This window comes from Solanum stenotomum, chromosome 4, assembly GCF_019186545.1.
Source record: "Solanum stenotomum isolate F172 chromosome 4, ASM1918654v1, whole genome shotgun sequence".
Taxonomy (NCBI): domain Eukaryota; kingdom Viridiplantae; phylum Streptophyta; class Magnoliopsida; order Solanales; family Solanaceae; genus Solanum; species Solanum stenotomum.
The window spans coordinates 4,466,725-4,494,542 of record NC_064285.1 but is presented as its reverse complement, the minus strand read 5'-3'; the positions used below and the strand labels follow the sequence as shown (position 1 = coordinate 4,494,542).

Sequence of the window (27,818 nt, the reverse complement as noted above, 5' to 3'; positions counted from 1 at the left end):
CTCTTACCTTGTTCTGTTTTTTAGAACAAGTAGGCATTCTCACACAATCTAAGTAGGAGTTGTCGAGGCGGCAATTGGCAGTCCCACTTTAGATCCTAAAATCATATTTGTTTTGCTGTTATCAAGTTCTGCTACTCCTGCTCGTAAGGTGATGTTTCGCTTGAAGAATCACTTTCAAATGTGGCGTTTGCGCTTGGCGATGAGGGAAGTGAACCTTTATGAGAAGATAAACCTGGAAAAAATAGTGGATCAGCATAACAGTCACTGATACTCTGTGTAGCATGGAGGTAAGAATATTTGATATTAGAGAAAATGGCTAAAAGGACGCCTATACTACAGACGGATTTGTAGTAACACACTTATACTTTCCGGGGTTCCTATGCCCCCGCTGGATATTTTTTTAAAGCATTTCTTTGACATTTATCAGGTGAGCTGAATAACAAACCAAAGCTTTGTTGCTCATTTCCACGAAGAAATCAGTTAAATCCTTTGGAATTTAATCTCGTGAATCACAATATTCTTCCATAATCGAGTTTCGGCTTGTGTCACGTTGGATAAATGCCAAAAAAAATGTTTTAAAAAAATATACAGGGGGTGTACTAGGTCTCCATAAAGTATGAGTGTGCTACTGCACATCCGGTCATAGTTTAGGTGTCACTTTAGCAATTTTACCTTGATATTATGTTTCTACTCATGAAAGACAGAAGGCCCAATATGCAAAAAGAGAACATTAGAATGTCAGAGATCCACCAACCTTTTCCTCCTATAGGACGGAACTTCTTTGTATGTCGTCTAATCAGCTTTTTGGCCTTGGTTATGGTTAGTTGTCTGGCAAAGGGAGAGAAATCAGCCTCACCTTCACTCCAGTCAGCGTGCAAGTCATCTTCTTCACCCCTCATTGTCCGAAGCACGAATGCCTTAGCCTTTTTACGCTGCGTATTAAAAAGGCCTTTCACTGAGGTGACAAATCCATCACCTGCACCATCAGCGGGACGCTTAGGCCAGGATAACGGGTCAGATTTTTCAGCTGAGCCACCATCACTATCACTGAGATTCAGATCAATATCGGGAACACCAGAAGGACCGGCTTCCTTGGCTTCCTTTTGGTTGTTTGCTTTAAACTTCTTGCCCTGTATTAAAATTAACAGACATAGGCACCGTAAGCTTTTAAAAAAACCATGAGGTAATCTAACAGTCTGAGATACTTATCATGGAAGAGGGGTGGTTGTAATGCAGCTACATGAATCAGAAGCTGAAAACATAGATTAAATATCGCCAATAATTAGGCAATGAGAAGTTAAAATAAATCCCTGGTTATTATAACCTGCATTCCTGTTACTGATTTAAGAACTCCCCAGATGATATGCTTCCTAACTCGTGAGAATAATCTCTGCCAGGTCCCAGTAAATTCAACACGATGGAATGTATCCATCAGCAGTCTCATATCACCCACAGCAAATCTCGATCCTTCATATGTAATTTGTAACTCAACCTAACCCATGCATAAATAAGAATGAGTTAGTTAAGGAACTGACAAATTTACAAAACAAACACATAATAAATATTTTTTGACTAACTTGACTAATCTTGATATTATGGAACTCTCTCATTCTTCGGGGCCTAGACTTTTTCTCGTCATGTGCCTTCCCCACCTTTTTCTCCTCATTAGAACGACCAGATTTAATTAATTTTGATTCCTTGGATTTGTTTCTGTTAGATTCATCTGGATGCTCAATATTTGCAAGGGACCCACTTTTTGAAGAAGAAACACTTGATGAGTGCATTTGCAGTACAAGTTCATTAGCAACAGATTCAGCAACATTTTCTTCCCAGTTTTTATCAAAGGAGGATGTCCGTCTAAGCTTAGGGGTCACAACACTAGCATTAGCTTTTGGATTCTTTGTTGCCTGCATATATTCAGCACACCAAATGTTGAAAAAGATGTGCTCCAGAATTGTTTGGTTAGAGATTATGCAAGTATACTAAAGAACTTGCCCATGTCTGTAAAATAAACTTAAATAAAGAGGACACACGAAACACAGTTCATTCCATCGTCTGCTTCCAGTTAGAAAGATGAATAAGCAAACAACGACCAACTTAAGGAATCAGAGACTCACCTGGGATAAATCGCCATAGGAGGAAGACTGAGAATCTTTAGTTAAATGGCTACTTGACACTGGTGCTTCCTGCACGGAAGAGCCTTTCTTTGCACGCTTGGCACCAGCAGTAGTTGAAACTTTCCATACTTCCTACAAACAAAAAGATGCTTTGAACATTATCTTTTCACATAATTGTAGCATCTCATGGGTAAAAACTCATTGTGTAATACAACTGATAAATGGGACCTGAGACACACCTGCCGCCTGTGGGAGTCTTGTTCCTCTTCTGGAAAAAAATATGCCCACATCATGCTGTACATTGACTCAGTAAGATGAATCTTTAAGGGGTAAATATCCACCTACACAAAGGAAAACTTTAAACAGGTTATAAGAGGAATTATCACAAAAGATGACAAAAGAACGCAAACGGGTTGATCTCGTACAACTGTCCTAATGCGAAGATATAATGAATAATTCAATGAGATAACTGTAAGTTCCTGACTGTGTGACATCTTCTCAAGAAGAGAAAAAACTTAAAAGGTTCAATATCTTTCTTAAAAAGAACCATTATTACCTGCAACAGTTCAATGGTAGAACTTCCTTCTTTTGGAGCCCCCTGTTTGGCATCTACCCGGACCATCACTTTTCTGAGGCAATGACAGGTAAAAAAAAGTATGATCACAATGCAATGGAACAAGAAAAACCAACATCATGATTTCCAAGAACATTGCTAGATAAGCTACCAGTCTATCCGTTAGAAGATTTCTCAATTTTCATCTAATGATGCTTCTCTTTTTCCTTTTCAATAGGTATGCCTTATGGTGTTTTCTCCCAAGTGATGACCAAAAAAAAAGGGAAGAATTTTATGCAATGCAAGCTGAATGGTTTTCAGCAGGCATCGACATTAAGCCAAGTGTTGATTCTCTTAAGCCTGTCTGACTTTGCCACACAAACTCAATAAATTAGACAGGAATCGAACACCAAGTTTAACTAGGTTTCAGATAATAAGGTATACAAAACTATTACAAGAGGACAGTTGTAATAATCAAGTATGTTCTGTTACTAATCAAATCATGTAGACAGACATAATAATGAGTAAGTACTTTGGCCAAAACTAATTGCCCAAATATGGAATAATTGAGTACTAAGACCAGATTTTGTTCAATTAAGTTCAAGATAATGGTTACAGGGCAAGAATTAAGTGGAAACGGATAAGCATAACAGATCAGGACATGATAGACGATTAAATTAAGGGCATGAGAGACTGTTCTGCGGACAAAATACGTTTCAGGTACTCGAGAAAGGCTGTATATGAGGGCATGTCCTGATGGCACATCATCTTCAATTAGGAAAAGAACTAAAGTGATAAAATTTCATTAGACATACATACATAGCCAACAGAAAGACTCAATTAAGGCACCAACCAGCGAAAGGGAGAAAAGCACAAACAAGATACATAACTAATAATGCAAGAAGTAGAACAGAAATGAAATTAAACAAAAAGAGAAAGGATTACTTTCCCCATTCTGGAGGAGGATTCCATGCGGATAGAAGCATATCTGACTTGGCATTCGGCAGGCAGTTTCTCACAACAAAGCTCTTTATTGTGAACTTAACAATCCCAATATCTTTGTAATCCCGGTCAAAATCATATATCTGCATTGGGAAATGGCAAATAAAATGTTTTGATTCAAGTGATTCCATGAGAAAGAAACTACATGCAGTTCTGATAACTAAAAATATCAGAATTTAAGATTCCAAAACAGCTAAAAAGGATAACTAATCACTTTTTCCTGTTCAAATGCATCACTAAAATAAAGAGAGCTTCCTCCATAAAGAAATAGCAAGCGAATATGCTCACCTAAGCCCTGATCTTCTTAGCCGGTATTTTATTGTTCATCCAAGGGGTCGTTTGGTGTGTGGGATAAAATATTTGTATCTTGTTTGGTAGTCATGTTTGTTATCCCACCATTTATATCATGGGATAAGTTATCCCATATCCATGGTGGGATAGGTTATCCTGGTGGGATAGGTTATCCCAGGATAACTAATCTTGGATAACTTGTTCCCAACCAAACGACCCCTAAGTGTCCTAGTCTGTACTTTGCTAACCTTTTCTCTACTAAGAACCCATAAGTTGGGTGTCTTTATTGATAGGGAACAAAAGTTACATAGGAGGAGCATATATCTGGCCTCCTCAAAAATATTCGAGCACCAGAATGGAGAAAGAACCATTCTTTTACTTTTAACTGATAGCGAGTCTTGAACTTATATATATTCACTAGGCACTGAACTTCCATAGAGAACAAATGCCATGCAGTGGACTGAGGGCTCTCCTCTTTTGGACCTAGCAGCTTCAAAATCATGGAGGTGCAAAAGACCACCCAGAATGATTCTCTGCCTTGATTCGAAAAGATGGAACTTTGCTTACTTGAACCTTATTTCTGATGCAGTTGTCTAGGTCAAATAGTGTATTGGAATATATCCAGTTAAACATTGACTAGAACAGCTAAAAATGATTCGATCATGCTCTAGCAGTAGATCAAAAGCCTTAGACGATGAATTTCATCTGAACAAGGAATGATTTGTTTAGATTAACAATAGAATTCATAGTTCAGAATGTTCTCTTTGCCACAAGTTTTGCATCTCCAACTTGTGGATTAGTATGTAGTTTTTCAATATGTTTTGCCATTTGTTAGGGGGAAAGAGGGTTTTCACATTTTTCACAAAAAAAAACATTTTTCAGAATAGAAGACCAACCTCAGCATGACGCAGAGTGCAAAACCCAAAGTTATGGAGTGCTTAACAGTACAATACCTGATTTGGGAAATTTCTAACTTCTAGTGCACTGTAGATTAGTGGTGCAGTTTAGACTACATTGATTATCTTATGTTTATTAAGTGGAAGCAGAAAGGATTTCCTGAAATAATACAAGAATACAAAGGATTAATTCACTGATTAACAGACACCAGACTTCCACGCCAGCAGTTTCTAGATATAATTCATTTGTTGGAGAATTTCAGCATTCCCTGTCAGCTGACTAGTCGGACATAAAAGCCTACTGATGAAAGATATGCATATTTTTTAACTGGTATTACTTCAATAGAGAACCTCCATGGGAATTTCAGCCTAGCAAAGATAGAACCAAACACGATGAAATCAGATAGAGACTCACCATATCATTGATTTCAGCTTCACCAAATGATTTACCATCCACAAGCATACTCCAGACCACTTTATTAATTTGCAAAGAGATGCGCATAGCACAAGAAGGACTTTTGTTTTTTTCTTTCTCCATCAACCGTAGCTGTGCCGCCTTCTGTAAGGCCATTCTTAGAGAAGCAGATGAAACTTTTCTAGATTTTTTGGCATTTATCAGATCTTTCTTCAGTTTTTGCACCTGTAGACAGTCAACATAATAAGCCTTCACTTTGATAGACCTCCTATTTAGTATTGTGATAAATCTGTACAACGACAAATGACCGCTTGCCTTTCGGCTAGTGTGACCCGTCTGTATTCAAAACAACCGATGATGCTAGTGACGACTCATGGTGAATCTACTAGAGACAAGGGACCAAACATGCAAATCATCATTACTGGGGTAAGTTCCTCAAAGAATATAGCTGCTAGGTTGAATACTGGGGTGCATTTCGAAAAAATGAATCTATAGCCAACCAGCCAATTGTTATTAGGATTAACATAAGTTGGCTGCATATGGGGTGTGCTTCAATATAAACTGAAAAGGAGTTACATGGTAAGGAAGAATAATGCATGAATTTGATTGTAAGAGAAAGAAATTTAGAAATTTAATATTAGAAAACTTGCCACTTAAGCTGAACTAGAAACCTAAAACTGCAACTTTGCATCTTAATCAAAATCTTAAATCAGTTTTAGTACTTTTTTTTATAAGGTCAAAGTTTATGTACTTACTTTAAACCACTTCATATTTCAGTTAGTTATAGTTTTTCCAATTATTATGTTCATATATTTGCTATTTGTCTTTATAGTTACCTTTTCTGCATTACATAGATATGTTTAATTTTTTTCTTCACTGCATCTTTCATTACTAAAGCTCATGCTTAAATTTTCTTTTCGTTTAAAGCCCCAGCAGACGTTGGGAACTTTTCTATGCTTTTCGCCTTTGACAACACTGTTATTTCAGAACAAAAGTGGTAGGGGACTTGTATCACATTCATAAAGGTAAAGGGCTTCGGGAAGCTCCTGTCTTACCAATATGGACCTTCCACCACTAATAATCCAGAGATCACCTTCCTTTGCAGGGCCCATGTCCGCAGAAACATCAGTACAAAGAGATAATTTCCTAATATCATCCTGGATCAACTTCTGTGCTCGTGCTTTATGCTCAAGGTCCACTCTTGCTAATTCTACCTCTTCCACTCCATCAGGTACGACTTCATCAGCCTCCTCTTCTTCGTCTTCATCATCACCTTCTGAATATGACAAACTAACTTTTCGAGGCCTGAAGTAGCAATCTCAATTAACTAAGTGAAAACTTAATAAAAAAATGAGGATTTGGAAGCAACTGACCTAAAATTCAAGTATTTAAAGGGTTCTAAGGAACAAAATAAGATAGATGCCACTCCCACATAAGCAAGTTAAAAACTATAAGATGTTCAGTAAAAATTAATGAGAAATTTTAATAGGTGTCTGTACTTTGGAGCCCGAGCAAGGAGAAGATTGGTCAACACATCTATCATAACTTGAAATTGGCGAGATGTCATTGCTGCAGTTATGTTATGTGAATTAAATGATAGTTCCTTCAAGGGTTTCACCTGGATAGAACATTATCATAATTGAGAATCAAACAAAAGATAGTACAATTGTGATCCCATAAAAAATTCAGCAGGTTGTCACAGATTTAGAAACCATGCATACCTTCAACTGTGTTGTTCCACTTTTATGTCTAGTGTAGCGGAAATACATATCACAAGGCATAAACACTCTTTCAAGTAATGCTCCAGTGCGTTTAACTTTAGGTGAGCTTCTACGAATTTTAGGGAGCCACTGCAGTCCAGCCCCTAGATCTACATCAGTTGGGGCAACATGTGCCTGTACCTGTTCTAACATCACAGACAACTCCATGCGATTCCATGTCATTTGTGGTTGAGACTCAGGAACTTGGACACCTCCTCCACCAAGAGCTTGCTCAATCACTTCACTACCAATGGAAATAACTGAATGGAATGAACGAGCCAAAACACGGCCGCTCACAGCAGCTAGCAGAAATCTACCCTGTCAAGGAGCAAGGTTTGTGTAGCATTAGCTTAGATGAAATATCAAAGTATTGCGACAGATTACACATAGATCATCTTTATACTTTCTTGTATCCGTAGGGCTACCAATGTCATGTATGTTGGATTAAAAATCTCCCTGAAAATGCTTACATAAGAACTCGGAATTGAACATGGAAAATTTGTAATGATACATTGATACTTATTCACAAGGCAATTTCTCAGTGTCTTCTAGCACACAATACTAGCATAAATCAAACTTGGAAGTTGGAAGCACTTGGGAAAACAAGACACACACTTCCAGTAACTGTACCACACATTATCTCACATTCATAAATGATAAACCAAATATTCATCATTATGCAAGTGTGTTCTGCTATTTTCTTTATAAGCAGATATTGTTCCAGGATAAGAAACTAAGAATGACTCTCTCAGCTTTAATGAAAGTTTGTCATGTATCGAGAGAGACATAGTTTCATGCTCAAACGCATTAAACCGAACATATCCAAATATATGCATGATATAATGCAGATATAAGCAGAAATATGCAACGGGATATTAAGCCAAATTCCATCAAAAAAGTTACTGTGAGTGCTGGAGGATATATCTGATAAGTTGTATATAAAGAAAACAAAAAGGTGCTTGGTTGTGAGGTAGTCCTGACTTGAAATCAAATTTTCCAACACATAGCCGTTGCAGCAGGGTAAGGAAACGAGAAGAGTATTAGATGACTTTTTTGTTTATAACCAAGAAATCCCTGAGGGTCAGTGGGGCACAGTTCACAACTCGGTGGTTGATGCGCCCACCCCTCTACCCTTTTCCTCTAACATACAAGGATTTTTCTGCAACAGGGTGCAACCCATGACGTGCTCTTAACCCACACATTGCACTCTTACCACTAGACCAATTGGATGTTAATTATTAATTTTGATTTTACCATGAAAATTATATCAAGAACCAGTCAAGAGAAAGAAATCTGACATTCAACAACAGAACCTAGTCGAACTAGTCTACATAATAAAACTACATAAAGAGTGAAATGTATACTTCCCACCAGAAAAAGTAGAAGTCTACAAACCAGATGTATCAACTATCCAAGTTTCTCTCTCAATGGTTCCTAAGACTCAAATTGCCATTTGGAAAGGGGAAACACACACTTATGAAAGTCATAATGAAGAAACAGGAAAAATCAATTAAAAGAACTGTATTTTGCGTTCAAAGAGGTTATGAGATGAGAAGTTGCTCTACGAGAAGTTTTACATTCAAATGACAGCGCTCCATCACCACAGGCAAATACGGGAAGCATATCGTAGAGATAATGGAGAATGCCCACACTGAGGTTAAGAGATGGGATCTACAAAAAGTATTTTCTACCTCAAGCCATTAAGCAGTCCTAGAGGAGTTCATTTTCTAAAAACTTCATGCAGCAAACCCCAAGTCAAAAGAATAATCAATCAAGATTCAACATCATCCTGCGTTGCAGGGGAAGGGGAGAACATGAAAATAAAAATTGACAAGAAAAGAAAAAGAAGCTCCATTGTAGAGGAGATAAATCTTAAATCTTAAGATTCTTTTTTGTTTTGGTAAGTACTAAAAGATTTTATAAATTTATGCACTAAGTCAGTGCATCAGGAATAATTACAGACTATTCAATGCCTATTGGGTCTAGCATTCCATCAACATCACGTTCCAGATTGCACCAAAAATTCTAACAAAAAATGCATCTCTGTCTAAGGTAGTGTATGTTTCTCTTTTTGCCTTAAAAAATTATGTTGTTTCTTTCAAGCAAGACAGTCCACCAAATGGCCTGAGGTATGGTATTCCATTTTTAGATATTTCTAACTAACCCCTGTCTGTTCCAACCTTGCAAGAGCTCAATAGTCTTGGCATGGTCCAACTCAAATCTTAGGATTCTTATAGTCAAACTAATGATGAAGGGTAGTATAATAAAGTACAGAGTTTAATCTCTTTACATATATGTTGTGTTAAATAGCAATGGTGACAAGAAAGTCACAGATACAATGAGGGTGAGATTTTTTTTTGTTGTAGAAAAGGCAAGGTGTTTTATATTAAGAATCAGCACCAAGAATGTGTTGTGATAACTGTACAGGAGGAGGACTAAAATACATCTAGCAAAAGTCCAGTCATGATTCTATCAACTCAAGAATTAATTCAGCATCATCTACATGTTCCATTCTAAACCAAAAACAAAAGAAAGCTATACAACTTGATTTCAACAAGGGTGAGAATTGAAAAGCAAAAAGTTTGTTTTAGTTTCAGATCTGGGGGCTGGTTACTTATGAAGATAAGCTTTGCATTCTAATTATACCCCAATCACAAACTAATTGATTTGGCTGCATCAATCCTCTATATGCATTACTAGATTTTTGGTTGGGTCATGGATAAGCAAAAAAAATGTTAACTAACTTGAAGGCATTTCTCCTTGTTTTTCCTGACCTAAATAGAACCGATGGTCTTAAACAGACTTATCTCCTTGTGATTCCTCCATTTTCAATCTCTTAATATGAATGAATGAATTAATCAACTAATGTCCTCTCTCTTCAGTTATAAAATCATCCAACAAATGGATCAAGCGACAGAGAAAGAAAATAAACAAATATTGATAATTAGCTATGAAGAATGATAAAATAAACTATAAAATTATGACCTCGTTAGTCTTAAAATCAACATTTTCCCCAAGAATGAGTCTTTATTAACTTACATTTGCATCCTCAGAGTGAAGATTGAACTGTGGTTCAATGACATTCACCATAAAATGGCGAGTGCCCTCCCCCTCAGAGTCTTCAGAAATACCAAGCTTTTCTGGTAATAAAGCACAAAAAAGAACAAACCACAACTATAAGCATTTAGCAGCGAGGAGTTCAAGCAGTGCAAAATCCACCAAAAGATTCTCATGCACTTCTAAAAGACTATGTAAATGTTCATATTGATCACATGTACATGAAGCTATCCCCTGTTAGTGCAACAAACTGATTGCCAAAATGTGCCAGCAAGTAACCTGGATAAACCTAATACCTACAGTTACTAGAAAAAAGTTATTCCTCCTAGTCAGACTGTTAAATCAAATAAAATGCATAGCCTAACTTTACAGATACGCACTGGACCCTTCAGAATTGTGGTGCTATACTTCCATATTCCCCAAAGTAGAATACACATTCCATGTCCAAAGTACAAAGAATTCAAGTTTCAGTTAGAGCTGACCTGTAGAACTAGACTGAGGAGTGTCTGCTTTGATTGCATTTGATGGAGGTGGTTCTGATTGTGATTTTGATTGCCCTTCAGGTTCTGGGGGAGATTTATGGTTATCATCTTGACTCTTTGATGGCCCTGCATCTTGACTGGGAGGAGACCTCTGGTTATCATCTTCGCGTGATTCAGTGCTATTAATTACCTTACTCTCCTCCAGCAGCTTTCGTTGGGCGTATTGCCTAGAGGGAGATGGCTTTGAAGGTTCAAAGGCTTTAGATAATCCAGCTCCCCAGGACCGAACAGCATCTCTGATTTCAAGTGTCCACAAAATCTTAAGGCCATAGACAAAGATACGTTGACAATTATCTGCTATCACTACATTGTATCCATCATCATCACTTGGGTCAGATCTTGTTTTCTCATCACCTCCACTCCCATTGTCGACCTCAGACCTAACGCAAGTCGTCTCAATATTTCTTCTACCAGCTTCTTGCCATGCCAATAACCTTTCTGGGTCAGCCTTTGGGGATTGCCTTCTGATGGTGAAGTACTCGGATGATAAAAGGAAACCATCATCTTGATGTCTGTCCATGCTGCCACTCCTGCTAGGTTTATCATTAGTAGACATATCCAAAACCACAGACTGTGTATCTTTTTTAGCCATGTGAACTACTTTTGCAACACTGATGCTATCATCTCTGCTGATAAATGCTTTTGGAATGTGAAGGTCAATTCCTTGGTACACAAGATCAAGAGGATCGCGTACACTCTCAAATGTAAATTTTTGTTTTCCCCGGCCTAAATAAATTTCAAATTTGAACTTTGTCACTGTAATTGTCAGCCCCTTCGCTGGGTCATCATCATATAAAGGCACATGCTTTATACATGTTGGTGTCGAATCAACTCTAAACATAAATTCAGTCATTACTCTGTCCAATGACAGATTGCCAGATCTAGGAACTCTTGGAACTCCAAAACGGGGCCATCTTGAAAAGGTCCGCAATTTGTGAGGAGGAATGAAGTTTAAGTTCCAAAATTTGATTAGCCATGCCAAATCATGAGGACCAACCTGTATTGTTGGGGAATTGACTGACCCGTTATCTTGCTTGAGAGCACCAGAGGCAGTACTGCTTGAGACACCTTGACTATCCGCAGAAGGTAATTCTGACTGACTATCATGGGAGGGAAGAGAGGGCCTAAGCAAAAGATTCCACCGTAGGGACAGAGACGTTGATCTAAAGGGATCAAAAACTTTTTCACGAGGCACACCTTCATTTGGAAGAGCAAATAAATAATGGTTTAGAGGATTTCCAGAATCACAACCCCATTCCATTAACACTTCAACACTAAAGGCCGGGGCTTCTAGGAAAGTGCAAGAAAGGCCAGTTGGATGTTTTAAGTTGGCATTCTTCGACAAGTTATCCAAACTGCTTAATAGAATCTTGAAGTCCTTCGCGAAAGCATAGATACGACCATCTGCCTGCTGGATTTCCATATACCCAGTTGCTACCTGAAGCTTATTGGATTTTTCATAAGGATCAGCAGTGGAAAGAACATTGACTTGAGTCTCACCAAAATGTAAGGTGGAGTTCCCATGAATGTAGCTTCTCATTTCATCCCACCATGGCAAGCTCTTCTCCTTTTTAGGTACTGGGGGATCCGGAGTTGGATTTCTGATGCTCAAATGGGCCCTACGAAGGGCCACAGTAAAAGCATAGCTGAGATCAGTAAAAGCAGGTTCAAAACCAACTCCATATGAAATTTCTGCTTTCTGAAAATGTAAGGGCAAATCCAAATATGTTTTCATTGGTGGAGTTGTCCCGGTGAGTGATCGAAGCAGACGGACCTTCCTCCATCTCCCAATGAACACATTTTGCTGCATTTGGGGCTGAAAGGGTGTTGCCTGCAATTTATATTGACCAAACAAGGTTCACCACTATTTCAGAGCACATCAACAGATTTCCACACAATCAAAAGGCAATTGATGAATAAACCTTTTGAAAAAACTGATAAATAAACTTCTCAAGAGAAAATAAATGAGAAAAAGTAAGACATCTTCTGCTTTAGGATTATCCAATTCCAAGGTGCAAAGATAAACATACAGTTAAATGGTATTATTATCTCACTCAAGATTATTTCACCTAGTAGAATCTTAGTAACAGCTTATGAAATCTTTGCTACGGAATATGGATATCATTAGCGTACTAATGGAACTTAGAAAAAAGAGTTAAGCATAGGCACTTAATGAAAATAAAAGCATAGAACTAATATCAAAGCTGATAGCTATGTCAGGATAATTTAATTGGGAACTTTACTCATCTGTCACAATTATCATTTCAAGTCATATCGGTCATACTAATATTTCCAGTACTTGAGCAAGTAAAACTGTGCTTTGATTGGCAAATTTAAAACAACGGAACTTGCATGTGCACTACTTACATCTTGATTCTAGTCTCTTCAATATTTTAGAATGATAAAATGATAGCAGTTGCAACAAATTTGGGGGATCTAATTGAAAACTATTAGATGGAGAATCTCCTACTGTCTACATTATGAGAAGAAGCAATTTCATTTTCACAGCATACAGAGAAAATGAAGTATATAAGTATCGTAGGATATCCAGAAACAAAATCGAGCAGACAGCAGATGCAGGAAAAGTTATTTGCCTTTCCATGACCATATACTTTCAGAAAAAGCCATAAGTGGTTGGAGGTCTGAGGAGGATGAAAAAAAAAAGGAACTAAAGATCGCACCTGCTGAGCCATTATAATATGGCCTTCACAACGGCCTGAATTAGCAGCAAATAGCGGACATGTGTAGTTTCTTATCAGAACAGCAAGAGAACCTGTACACAAGTTGATGTTAGCACCATATAATCGTGAAAATGGGATGCTATGTGCACGGCATACTGGATCGAGCTTTTGCAGAATCTCTATCATCCCTGCATCACCTCCTTCAATTTTTGTCACGCTTACATCTAATTCAGTAGCAGAAATTGAAAAAAGAGAAGTTCTTGCAGTGCTAAGCTTGAAACCCGCTTGAAATCCTTCATTACAGGTCCCAGATCCTTCTGCCTGAACAAGCTTCTGGCATGCTTGGTAATATGACCTGAATGACTGCTTGTAGATCTTCTCTCGCAGTTTCTGAATGGCTTTAGTATCCTCTACATCAATATCTTCTCCACTAATATTGATCTTTCCATCATCAAGAGGATCATTTCCTTCAGCAGCACTTCCACATTTTCCTCCTTTCAAAATAAGTTCATCAAGAAAGTTTAATCTGACAGCTGATTCGCTAGCCCCATTCTTCCATAGCTGATAATGTTCATCAAGCCATCCCTGTAGTGGTTCTTCTTCAATATCAGCTATGAGCTTCTTTATGCAGAGTCTGACTCGACCAAGTTTTGTTGAACTAGGCTTTTTAGCTTTTGGTTTCTCTTCCTTATTGGGAAACATAAGTTTAGTCTTTGCAGCAGTTACAAGCTTCAAAGCTCGAATCATATCCTCAACAGAATCATCAATTGCACGCAACTGCAACCTGTATGCCAGGCATATATGAACATCAAGGGCTTGAATTACCCAATCCCATGTTGTGCCATTCTCAGTTTTTTCATTAGCTGCACTGCTAGAGGGTTTGGGAATACGAGAGATTTGCATCCTGCTGCTTCTGAATATTCTTGCATCATTGAACTTGAGCATGATCCCTTCAAGAAGCATACCTATCTGAGCATTTTCTGAAAAGATACACTGCACCTGAACATACAGCTCAACACCATCTCCAACTTCAGCAGATATATTAAGCACTTCCACATCAACAGCGAAAACCGATTCTCTTTTCTTGTGCTGTTTCTCCAGCTGTTGTGATTCCTTGGAGTCTTTGCTCTGCTCGTTATCTTTAAGATCTCCTTCTTTAGCAGGATCCTGAAGCTTCTGATTGTGCACGAGCAACTTCAATTGCAAACCCAGCTCAACCAATGCTATATGCGCATCAGGCTCCCATCTCACTGATATATCGGTAGCACTAAAGAGAGAGCACATCGCAATCTCTTTGAGGCCACCAGATCGTTGCACAAACTTTGTATTCTGCATATCAAGCAATGTAACTTTAGTTCCAAGGTTTCTGTCTTGTAAATGTTCTTGATAGATAGATTTGGCTCTTCCAAGCTCCACTTGTGTTGATTGTTTCTCCTTGTTCATACAAAATTTGAGGTGGGAAATATCAAGGGACACAGAATACTTCACTTTTTCTAGCTCATCCGACGCTGTTGATATTATATTTGCGGTACGGGGTGTACCATCAGCTGAAACACTAATCACAATACGACCACCCTGAGATCCGTAGTTGACCCGTTTCGGGTCAGGAACAACAGCATTTTCCAAGCCCACCTCTCCACTTATATTTAAAGAGCACTGTTGTAGATTGAATTTTATTACTTGAATCCCTTTTCCTGATGGCTTGGATGATTTTGATCCCTGGGTAGTTGTTTTCTTACCAGAAACAGAAAAACTCTTCAGGAAACGCTTGAAAGAGAAAGCAGCTGATATCAGGGATGCGAGGCGCCTATAGGTCAAGTATATACTCATGCGAGTAAAATCAACAGAGAGAACTTTTTTACAGTTAAGTCCGTCTTCAGGTGAATCCAGATCTTTCCTGCCCAAGTCAAGACTGACTTTTGCTATATGAATTAGTGAAGTGTTTATTTCAATCCTATACAGATCCTTTAAGCATTCTTGATGCTCGTCAGACATGTTTAGGTTGAATTCAACAATTTCCACTTGCACTGCTGCATCTGCACTTGATGAATTGTTGGCAAAGACATGTAATGACTGAGAACAACCCTGTTTACAGATGAACGGACTATGTATCATTTTTTTATAACAAAAGACGATGCATCATAATTAAGATTTTAAGCAGAAGAATAATGCGTCTACTATGAAAAGTAATTTAACAGATAACGGCCGACATGCTAATTATCCATGCTAATAGTGATGTAAACTTTTATGTTGAGTACTTTGCATAGAAGGAGAAACTAACTGAAGTTGAAGGCAACATGGTCTTGATTACAAGGGAAGGCAAAGAAACTCGGTTCATGCAAAAGCTTACCAACTCCGTGAGTGCTTTGTAGCTGAGAAGATGCAAATTATAGGAAAGAGTTCAAGACCAGAATCATTACCATGCTGATGCAACTACCATCTTAACCCACAAAATTTCAGCAGATCTGTATTTGGATGTATAAGCGTTGCGTAGTATATTCTGGCTAAATCATCCAAACAGCTAATGTAAATTTGTGCAAAAAGGCAGAGTCAATTTTTTTCTCTTTGAGCTAAGATCACTAAATGTTTTCTGTGTGAAGTGAAAACATAAAAATATTGAGAAGGAATAAAGAGAAGAATTTCAAGTCAGGAACAACATTTCAACAAGAGTCAAAGATGTGTATATGCTACAGAAGTCTTACATGACACGATGGCAAGCCATTCAGATCATAGACCATTATAGTCAATTCAGGGGCCGAAATAGTGGAGGTCCATATAATGGCTTTATGATCAGATGACCTTGATTTTTCACGAGCAGAACTTTCTTCTTTGAGTACCATCTTCTTTTTCTTTGAAGCATTAAGGCGCAGCCAAGGATTTAATCTAGTAATTATGAGGTTGCACCGGGTACCTCCCAGCTTAACACCAATTTCACATCTGATCGGTGAAGCAGGCTGAAAACAAAATGTTATGAACGATCAAATTACAGGAGAAGAAATTGACTTAGAATTACAGAAATAATGAATGCCAAAGGGGAAGCATGAAAAAGATGATATAGAAAAAGGAGAACATGTCAAGGATAGAACATTAGTTTAACTTATACCCATGAGTCCTTATAAATGGTGCTGGTAGAAGAGCACAGATGTAGAGGTGAACCCTTAACAAGTACAACATATGTTATAGCAGCAACATGTAAAACCATGCAAACATTTCAACTCATCATAAAGAAAATGGATTATGTATAGCAACTTAAACTACAGGAATATTTAGGAAAAGAGACCCTACCCAACTCCTACAGACCTTGCAGAACTGCCAGCTAATCAACGCGATTAGATACAAGAAAGATTTTTTGGAAGTTAGCCACTAACTAACAAAGGTTAGAGAACACGTGAAAAGGACCCCCTCTTAACCACGAAATAACAAAGGTTAGAGAACACGTAAAAAAGACCCCTTCCCTAGGCATAATTTTTTTCATCGTGAATGGTATTTTGGGGAAGGCAATATCTAATCATCTTAATCACCATATCAAATTTTGAGGACTTCACTGAGGTATAGTTCACCCAAGTTTGTCTTCTCAACAAGGAAAGAAGAAACTCGACCACGTGGCACGATGTTAACTGTAAAGCAGTTAGACAAAAATAAGAAAGCTAAGAAAATAGTGCCACTAAAAGAAAGCATTTTACCTCAACTGGAATATAAATTGAAGCGATGATTTCAAGTTTTGATAACTCGAGGATTGATGTGCCGGCATCTTTAAGTAGCTACAGAATAGTAAAGAATCAATGTTTAGATTAATACTGGGAAATACAAATTTTATAGTGCAGAAGATTTTAAGGGAATTAACCATGAGAACATACATGAATCTCACTGATATCCAACTGAACATGAAGTTGTGTGCTTTCTCCAACATCTTCAATCGATTGAGTTTTTGAGCCTTTTAGTTGGATGCCCGTAATGCTATTCTCAACCATAAAACCCTCTACTCGGTGCACAAACTTCACATCCACTTTGGGTAAAGTGAAGCTAAGCTATCAAACAAAATACAGTAAGTATATCAATCAAATGCATGCACCACAAACCACATGTGTGTTAATACATAACAAGCGCTGGTACGCAGTATGTCAATCATGTATTATTTACCAAGCATTGCATGAGATGATACCTAATTCACAAGTCACTTCTATTTTAACTGCTTGATAAAAGCTGTTACCTAACTGCATATGTTTTTCCTGATAGGTATTCTGCCAACCTATGTTGCTCAGACTCTTCAAAAATGCCGACAGGCGCTTGTCAGATCCTTCCAAAATTGTGCACTTTTGAAGGATTTGACACGGGTGGGGCAACATTTTTGGAGAACCCGAGCAACATAACTGCCAACTGCACTCAGATCATGATTTCCATTTAAATTTTTAACGGTGGGCAATTATCAAATTTCTTCAAGTAATGGGAAAAAAAGCAAGCTTAAAGTGCCTGACAATGAATTCATTGCCTGAAAAATTAAAGAGAGAAATTACAGATATAGCAAACCAGTTCTTCTACAAGTACAGGAGAAAGAACTAGTCAATGAAGGAGTTAGTTTTAACTGGATAGGAAAATGCAGATCAAAATTTTCAGTCAAAATGCTTGAGATTGAGGGTTTATCTGAATATGTTGAATCCAATTAATTGGAACATGTTCCACACATACTGGAGTATTTGAAGAACACTACTGTAAATTAGGGCCTACTAAATGATAGATTACATTTACAATTTATGTGTTCTAGTCTAGTATTACTTGTGATTGTCTGGAAGAACAATTCAACAGCATAATCCTCATGCTATTGAACCTCAATTTTCCAGTTTGTTCTTATTGCATTTTCTCCCAGTGATAATCAACTGTATCACACCATTCCTTAAGAACCTTGCCTTACAGTAAATTGATTTCCATGCTGCAGTGCATACAACAAAACATGCGTACTTAGACTCTAGAAATCCACATTGAAGATTGTGGAATCCTTTCCCTCCCAAAATAACAAGCTTGTAAAACATGATCTCCATATGAACAATCCTTTTCAATGTTCATGTCACTTACATGTATCTGTTACCATGACTGAGATTTTTGCTTGAATAGTAAGACCAAAGGCCATTTCTTTGCACTAGGCAGGTTATACTCTTCAACATTAAACTCTTCTACTTATCAATCTTAAGTGTTCCTTAATAGTTGATAAAATCTGAGAATTCCTCTCTTGAAATCCTTCACACCCTATTCTCCTCTTCAGAAATATTACTCTTGCTACAACACATTGCATCTCCCATCTTCATGTCATTCCCGATTTCAGCTCTCGAAACTCTATTTAAGATCCCTCCCCTGCCCTACTGATTCATTAGCCTCCAAAGCCCACTCCGTGTAACCTCCTAGGCTTATATACATAGTGGAAAGAGAAACTTCCCTTTTTCACGTTTCTGATCTTCAATTTTCTCTCATCCCATAAATCCGGAAGCTCAAACGCGTGGTAGGGATCACCTTCATAGCTCATGCACCGTGTAGATATTGCCTCTGTTAAGTCCCACATAAGTCGAGGGAATGAGGGGCAGGTGTTAGAGTTGTCCCATATCACTTTGTGGGATGAGAATTTGGCTTCTTACATGATCTTGGCAATCCTCACCTCATGAGAGTTTTTTGGGTTGAGTTAGGCAGAGTATCCATTTTTTAACAAGCACTAAAACCTTTTTTTTGTTTCCCACCCGGTGTCCAGTACCCACATTGGAGCCCGACTAAATCCGGATTTGTGCTAGGAAGGCAGTATCCATTTTTTAACAAGCTCTAAAACTTAGTTAAGCACAACTGCACAAGTTGTACATTTCGTCTTAGTTTATTTGACGCTTTAGCACAGACACCAAACTGCTTAAGAGGATGAAATATATAGTAGAACACGCCAGTAAAGATGAGAATAAGGAAATAACTGACCTTTTCTGGAAACATCGAAGCATATTTTTCTCTCATAACAGCCAATGCTGCTGGTTTTTTCTCTGTTTTTTCAGCAGTACCAGATTCATTAATCGGCTTTACAGCTACGTGTGCAGTATCAGCACCTATCTTTTTAAGAAGCAGCTCCTCATTCAGATTAACAGAAATTTCACCATTTCTGATATCCACATTCCTAACAACAGTTCCTGCTTCCCTAAATAGAAAGAAACAGCAAAGAGAAGTAATGAGGCACAGTTGACATCAGACTAAAAGATCAAAAGGTTTCTCTAAGATCAGATTACATGACTATAGATAGAAAGGCCTATGATGGGTAACTACCATGTTAAGTTTGGAGAGAGATGGGACCGGTTATTCAAATGTGTGAACATTTGAATAAGTCACAACTAAAAATAGTACTCCCTCTATCCCATTTTATATGACTTACTTTCCTTTTTAGTCAGTCCCAAAAAAAATGACACATTTCTATATTAAGTAACAATTTCTATAAAATGTCCATTTTACCCTTAATGAAATGATTTACAGCCACACAAATTTCTATCATTCATTTTAGACCACAAATTTTAAAAGTTTTCCTTTCTTTCTTAAACTTCGTGCCAAGTCAAAGTACCTCATATAAAATGGGACGGAGGGAGTATTCTTTTTCCTTTTCTCTTTTTTTTGGTGTGTGTGTGTGTGTTGGGGGGGGGGGGGGGGNNTGCGTAGCAGGAACACTCTTATTCACAAAAGGCAATGATTTAAATCAAGCACGTGCCTACCATATGAAGCAAAAGAAAAAGAATAGTAGCAAACAGGGTCTATCGGGTGATATACTTCCTGTCTAATCCAACAATGAGAATCGAGAAGATCTAATTAAGTTGATTGTTTTTATGCCCCAAAATTTCATCATTTCAAAAAGCTGGCTGTTTAAATAACTGGTGAACTTTTCATCTAGCAAAGTCACTTTCAAGCACAGTGTGCATGATATAGCAACTCTAGCTCAAACCTGTTTATGATAAAGTGAGGTGATTTTATTCACAATAACAGCACCAGGAAAGCTTTATTTTTATCGAGCACCAAGAAACTCTAGTCCAAATATTTACATCCCCACAGTTGTGTATTTGATTGATTTCAGATCTCTACTATCGTTTCAATTCCAATGAGTTGTGGAACTTCAATCTTACTGCCTTCCTTTTTTGTTTCTTGATTGACAAAGCTACCATCCTATTTTTCCTGTGCTTGGGGTTTTAAAGTATCCTTTTCCTATCAAGATATAGGTAGTACATCCTTACAAACAACAAATTAGGTTCTCCACAATGAAATTTGTCTCTAACCTTTAAGATTTATCAAAGAACTTTTGGGGTTTTGCTAAATCAGCCCCTTTTGGCATATCCATGGTTTCCATCGAACAAGAAGACGTGATCGAAGAAAGTTCCTTCTTGCTCAACCCGTGTAAGCTCAATTTGTTCTTTCATTCTCAATCTTAATGCAGTTAGATATGGAAAGGGAGCTGTAAAACTACTACCTCTACATAAATTGCATGTAGAACGGCTGCTTTCTTAATATATAACCTGGGACCACTCATTCCTTACATAAGAATAAGCTTCTGTAGGTTCAATTGGACAAATGACTTGCTTTAGATGAGAAACCAAACAAAGCTCTAGTTTAGCTATTTGCCACTTGTGTACAGCATATTGGAAGTCACCATTACTCTTTAACATAAGACATCTTATGTTGTTAGGGAGGAGAACTATTTTCCATCTTTGGAAATTTAGTTGTAGGAGATGCTTGAAGGCTCTACTTCCAAAGCAAACCAAACCATTTTGGTTTACATTTTTATACTTATAAGATATAATGTATAAAAAGCAAGAATATGTAGAAGTAGTTGAGCCAAATGATTATCCTGGAATAGGATTCTCGTGGTTTAAAACATCAAAGGTAATGAGATGGACTGAGCTGTAAAAATGTCATAACAAGAACTAATTGAGATGGCCGGCCCGCGGCAAAGGGTGTTCAAAGTATTCAGAAAGTTGCATGTTTGATCCTTCTTAAAAAATAAAAAATAACGGCATGGACAGTATGGTATGATACTCTGAAAGCTTATTTTCTGATTTAATCCAACCAGAAAGTATATGCCAACAAAGTCTGTCTCACAATGTACAGGCTAAAAGAGAAGTAACTATGATTGGAATGACCAGCGGAGAGGTGCTATAAATTGTCACTTACTGAATATGCTAAGCTACATAAATGATTTTTTCCAAACAATGAAACAATTGAAAAAGTATACCTATCATGGCCAAACTCACACAAGAGAGAAACTTCCTCACAACTGAAAGGAGCAGAGGTCTTTTCCGTCACGGTTTGTATTGCATGGTTGGCAGGGAAAGATCCACTGTGCATTGATGATTGACCAGAACTGGTTTGTGATTTGCATAATTGAACAAGAATAGAAACAATGTGAAACTTCACAGACAAGGTTGGGTCTGGTCCACTATCTTTAGATATATCAAGTGTCATTTCTTTAACTTCCAAACCAGCTTTTGATGTCTACAAAATTTAAAGAGTGAACCAACATGCATAAGAAACAAAAAACATGAGTGGGGAAAATACTACCAAAATAAACAAGCAGAACATAAGCATAAAGAAAGGGAAAATTAAAGGGCATGTACATCAGCACCAATAAGGAATATACTTTGTCAAAATGGATGTCCCATTAAGAACAACTTTATATAGCTATCACTGCATCGAGTTACTACACTAAGGCTACAGCCCATTGCAGGACGGAAACTACTTTCGTACAATTCCGTCACTTTATGGGTAATGAATTTCCATGCACATAAAGCATTAGAAATATTCCCCAATACCTTAACTAATGNAAATAGTACCAAAATAAACAAGCAGAACATAAGCATAAAGAAAGGGAAAATTGAAGTACATGTACATCAGCACCAATAAGGAATATACTTTGTCAAAATGGATGTCCCATTAAGAACAACTTTATATAGCTATCACTGCATCGAGTTACTACACAAATGCTACAGCCCATTGCAGGACAGAAACTACTTTCGTACAATTCCGTCACTTTATGGGTAATGAATTTCCATGCACATTAAGCATTAAAAATATTCCCCAATACCATAACTAATGAAGTACTCCAAATTGTCCTACACCAATTTCCAAGAACAAAAAACAAAGTAATTAAATTCCTCAATACCACTAACTAATGAAGTACTCCAAATTATCCTCTTCTTGGTACTGCTTCTTAATAATCTGTACATAAAAGTATAGGAAGAGTCTAAAATATTTATTTCAATGTCCCATATATAATTTTGACAAAAGAAAACAAGAACACATTTTTTCTTTTGACAGGTAAGATAATTGAATTAGAAGCACTCAAGGGGAACCCATGTACACCGGAGTACACCAATAAACCAAAATAGAATATCCAAACGTCAAAGTACCTGGCCCCCAAATAACTCAGAATAGAGATTACAGCTAATGAACCCCTTAAGACAATACACTCAGCTCCAACTCCAAGCATTTTTGGCTCTATTTCTTGTTTTTTGTCTGTTCCTTTTTGTTCTTGCCTGCACTCTTAAAGCTACTTCCTTGCAAGCTCTTCTCAGTTTGCACCGACTGAATATTTACCTTTACTTCATATAGTCCCACAATATCCCCAAAAATTGCCTAAAATTGTAAAATGCTGCCCTTCTGAAACTGGTCTGGCTACACCCTCATGTTAAAGTATAGAACACGTCAACATGCTAAAATGGAACTCATATAAATTCTTAAATATTAGCCACAAGTTGCAGATTACTTTATTCAGGTTAATATTAGTAGGATATCTAGTTTCACATTTATTGTCACATCTGTTAACACAAAAATTTACTATCTTCCCATCAGCCAATTATATACTTCAACTGATTTCTTTTGTTTTTTCTAAATAACGGTGTTGTCTGGGCAAGCTTACGCACACTCGACTATTCCATCGGATACCTTCTATTTCCCACCACCACAGATATTGGGTAATTCTGTCATTTAAAGCTTAGACAAATGGAAAAAAGTCGCCTGGTTTTTGTCTCTGTTGGGATTTGAACCTTGATCTCCAAGGTATACTCAACTGATTTCTTGTATGCATTACAATTTGAATCCTACTATGTATAAATTCAACAGATAGGAGTAGTACACACTACAAGCAAGCAATTGCTATCCTTGCTTTGTTACTACCTCTCACACATAAAGAAAAAATCTCAGTGAATAGAAAGATTATTCAAATTTGTAATAAGTATTTTCAGCATGCACAATTACAAACAGTCATAAATTTGACAAAAAGATAAATGCAAAAGCAACATCCATTGGAGTTTTTGGTGCAACAGTATGGTGGAAGAAAATGCAAGTAAAACAATTAAACTCCCAGAAGATCAAGTGTGATGACTGGAACCAGACTTACCTTTACAGAAGTCTCAGTTATAGAAACCGACAAGAACTTGGCTATATTAGCTATAATCATCCACTTCCCTCTACCTAATTTCCGAGATTTACGAGATCTTGTTCTCTTTGAGATTGTTTTCTTTGTGCTTTTACTTGAAGCCCTCGTTACAACTTTTAGTCCACATATTAACAGATGTAGTTTAGGATCCCTGGAAATCAAACCAGCCCCATTCTTAACCAAGGACTGTCGAATACTGAGTCTGACTTCGTTGATGGATATGCTCTCAACAGCACCCTGAAAATTATCAGTTATCGTGATGAGAATAATGATTTTAAGTAATTTATGACTCAGGATTAAATAGAATATCTTGCAAGGATTGTTGCCTTGACAAGTAAACAATCACAAACTTGCAACTCAAGGCCAAAACAGTTATACAAGGTTAAGAATTCCCTTTAGTGTAGGACAGTAGCCAAATCACTGTGAACTTGGTGCAAGAACCATCCCAAGTACTGGAATAACATACCATACTACAACATCAATTTCTACTTTTGGAACTCAAGAGATGATACAAAAATGGCTAAGGTGATCTTTAAAATTCTGGATACCCAATTTTTTCTAATAAATGGACATGCTTGCTAACAAGGACCCTGTTCCAGTCAGGTCATATCCTGGAACTCACAAGATCTGCTACCAAAAATGCTAAAGTGATCTTCACGGTCTTAGTTGATTTAAAACTTAAAAGCTTCCTGTCATGGACAAAGCTCGTCAAGTGTACAGCACTCTAAGCAATGGATAGTACTCCAGAAAATGTATGCACACACCAAAATAGTGTGAGAAAAGCAATCTCTGTTTACACATTATTTAAGGACTGCTGCTACTGAAGTACATTCTTTGTTTCTTACAGGCAATGATATATATATATATATATGTATGTATGTATATAAATATCTGATCAGCAACATTCCCAATTATAGATACCTTAATAAAAATACATGAAGAATATCTCTACACAAATCAATGCAAAAGAAAAAATAGGTGAAGTTCTAATGACAAATTATCAACAGACAACCCAATACTTGGAGAATACTAGGCACTCTGTTCTCCTTCTTCCATTTGTTAATCATTACAGAAGCAAAAGAAACATACAGAATCACAACAAGAGTAATATCACCATTTTAGAAAACAGTCACCCGTAGCTCACAAACCACTTCGAATGAAGAATCCAAATTTTCCGAAGGCACTGGAAATAGCCAATACTAATGATTCGTTCAAATGAGAAGGTCTTGCCCACAACAATCCAACTCAAGTTATGATAAAGAATCATCTCTAGAGCTTTGAAAGAGTAGAAAGATATATAATTCTTTCTTCTTTTCCAGTAAATTTGTGGGCACCTGCTATATTTTGTAGAGAATCATATTTTTGTACAAGTTGCCAAGGAACTACGGTCTACATGTATGAGCCACTGAAAACTCCAAACTGGATCCTACTTAACACTGCTCTTCTGTCGTTACTATCTAGATCGTCCCCATACTCTCTTTCTTTTACTCCAAGAATCACACCATTAAATTCTATTTGTATCATGAAAACTTAAAACATTAAGTCCTAAATGTAAGATTAGATATGTTGTAAATTTTATAGCAGTCTTAGTCAGGATATTACCCTAAGGTGAAAACTAAAATCAGTAATTATGCTGTCAAGGCTAAATCAAATGAACTTCTAATTACATATTATCTACTCTTCTAACCAACTTCTTAAGAAGTACACACCTAGAAAGGTGGACAACAAGCAGTATGTAGTTGGAAATCTATGCATGAAGTCAACATAGTCAGCTAAAAGAATAAATATAAACAAAAAACAAAATATAGATTTGGTTGAGTTAAAAACCATTCAGTCAAACAAAGACAATATCAAAGACAATTGGAATCACTACCATAATATATAGATCAAGCTGACAAAGAAAAAAGGGAAAAAGATAAAAGAAACAACGGACCTTGTTGAACTTCACCGCCACGTCTCTCAAGCAATTACATCCTCCAACACGGAATGAAACGGAGGCTTTCATGACCCGGCTTAAAATCCATTTGAACAACCTGGAAGAAAATCTGAGCAAGAAATGCATAAAGAACACAGACTAAAAATAATTCAATGAATGTAAAAGGAAAAAGATATTGAAGAAAAGAAAAACGAGATTCACGGATTCAAGATTGACCAAAATGGGACACGCGAATATTTTAGCTAATATTTATTTGGATAGAACTAGACTGCTTGATGCTGACAATAAAAAGAATGGAAATCTTCTGCAATCACTACTAAGACTCAATATTTTGCACCAAAAAGAAGCATACGACAAGAATATCATCAAAACATCAATCTAACTCAATTAAGTTAAGCCTTACATTCTTTAAAATGAATATAGAGGAGAGAAATGTGAATGGATTGCAACAACTGTATCCTATCTGCTACATGTACTAGTGTCTGATATGTTTCTAGAGTGTCATTAGCACAACCACCAAAGCTCAAATATTCAACTAATGGATTATAGTTCTCCAGTATTTTTCAAGAAAACACTAGCACAACCTTAAAGTTTAACTGATGATAAATAATTCCTCCGCCGCCTCATTTTAATAGACATGAAGTTAATGATGTTAAATATTCACTTATATGATCCTTTGTTTTTGTTTCAGAAAGGATGATGAGTTTGCACTATTAGGGTCAATCCATTCAATTTTCCGAGTAAATTCATAAATTAGTTCCTTCGTTTAAAGAAACAAATTAAAATTAGCAGATTTTAAGTTGATGAGAGTACTATAAGTTATAGTAGTATATTTTTATATTACAAATATATTTTGCAATTATCTAGGTTCAGTGATAAAGACGCGTGGGATGATGAATTCAAGAATGTGGCCTAGTGGAGAATGAAGTGGGAGGGTCTAATGTTCAAATTCCATCGAACGCAAAAAATACTAGACGATTTCTTCCCATATCCCTAAGTCTTAGTGGGCAGAATTACCTCGTACTTGTGAAAGTGGGAGGGTGGGATAGTCAAGATTCATGTAAGCTGGCCCAAACACTACCTAAATAATAAAAACACTTGGAAAGTGTGGATAGATAAGGCCATTAGGAGTGAGCTGGATAGAGGATGGGGCCATACTACTGGGCTGCACCAGCTAACTCAAATGACTGAATGAGATCTCTGGTTATCAAAGATACATTTTTATAATATATGAGAAATCCTAGTCAAGCAAAAACTATTTGATAGAGTCGCATAAATTGGAAATCTGAGCACATTGATAAGGCATAATACATAAACGTGCCCTTTAACTTGGCTTTCGCCAGCATTTGTATAAAATTGAACAACTAGACACATGTGTCCTACATGACATCCTACATAGCATTCTACATGCCAATTTATGTCCTACTTGGTGTCTTGCGTGTATTATGCTTTATGTGTCTACTAAGTGTCATCCGAATCCAAGTTAAAAGATCATATTTATGTATTATACCTATTGATAAGTATTATACTTAATGTAATCACGCAAGTGCTGCCTAACAAGGGTGGAGTATACATATTTATACCCTGTCTTCTTAGAGAAGTTGTTTCAAATAGACAGTCTACTCAAGTAAAGCGAGAAAAAAATAAAGCAAACATAGTCACATAGTCGAAGCTGAAAATTTAATTTGATAGACAAAACCAACGAATTGCAAAATAGTTGAAATGCATTGGACTTACTCGATTAAACTCCATAGTATAGCCGATACAACAAAGAAACCGCACATATACTTAGCCAACGAAGCAGCCATGGCGGATCGAATCAAATTGATATCTTATCTCACTGATAAATCATTGTTCAAAGCAGAAAAATCATTCCATATACACTATTTTTCTGCATTCCGTCTTCGTTTTGACGAAAAAAAGATAGAAACTTTGAGGAAAAAAAATTACGAAAGGAATTGGAGTTGGAAATTGAAGAAGAAGAATAGGGAGAAATTGACAGAGAAGCGAAGTAGAAGGAGGATGAGAAAAGGTCAATGGGAGTGATTATAGGAGAAGGACGTAAAAGGAACTGTGTTCGATCCGCCATATTTGCATACACAAAATAGAGACGAGCCTTTCCACTTTTCTACGTTT

The 27,818-nt window shown here is 37.0% G+C and overlaps 1 protein-coding gene across 2 annotated transcripts; it reads right to left on the bottom strand.

The window, feature by feature from the left end:
• Nucleotides 1–115: 115 nt before the first annotated feature.
• On the bottom strand, nt 116–27,781 carry LOC125862175 (protein SABRE-like). Of its 2 annotated transcripts, XM_049542185.1 has the most exons (23): nt 27,420–27,781; nt 25,680–25,791; nt 23,708–23,983; nt 21,545–21,804; nt 19,261–19,474; nt 17,172–17,342; nt 16,998–17,075; nt 16,017–16,268; nt 13,315–15,399; nt 10,574–12,464; nt 10,074–10,174; nt 6,996–7,352; nt 6,774–6,892; nt 6,330–6,579; nt 5,275–5,499; nt 3,616–3,755; nt 2,674–2,746; nt 2,357–2,458; nt 2,118–2,249; nt 1,578–1,907; nt 1,325–1,492; nt 755–1,130; nt 116–232 (listed from the first exon to the last, which is right to left on the bottom strand). In XM_049542185.1, exons 1-23 carry the CDS (start codon nt 27,488–27,490, stop codon nt 132–134), a joined length of 7,884 nt encoding a protein of 2,627 aa, XP_049398142.1. In that variant the 5' UTR covers nt 27,491–27,781; the 3' UTR covers nt 116–131. The 2 variants fall into 2 exon arrangements, with proteins under 2 accessions (XP_049398142.1, XP_049398143.1); XM_049542186.1 differs by lacking the exons at nt 21,545–21,804; nt 23,708–23,983; nt 25,680–25,791; nt 27,420–27,781 and having other exon boundaries at nt 17,172–17,337; nt 19,261–19,427.
• Between the last annotated feature and the right edge of the window lie 37 nt (nt 27,782–27,818).

Excerpts from the sequence above, each read along its gene's own strand:
- LOC125862175 (XM_049542185.1), bottom strand. The coding sequence starts at position 27,490 with ATGGCTGCTTCGTTGGCTAAGTATATGTGCGGTTTCTTTGTTGTATCG. Across the intron at positions 15,400-16,016 it reads ATGGCTTGCCATCGTGTCAT|GGTTGTTCTCAGTCATTACA; the intron begins GTAAGACTTCTG and ends ATCTGTAAACAG. Across the intron at positions 1,131-1,324 it reads AATCAGTAACAGGAATGCAG|GGCAAGAAGTTTAAAGCAAA; the intron begins GTTATAATAACC and ends ATTTTAATACAG.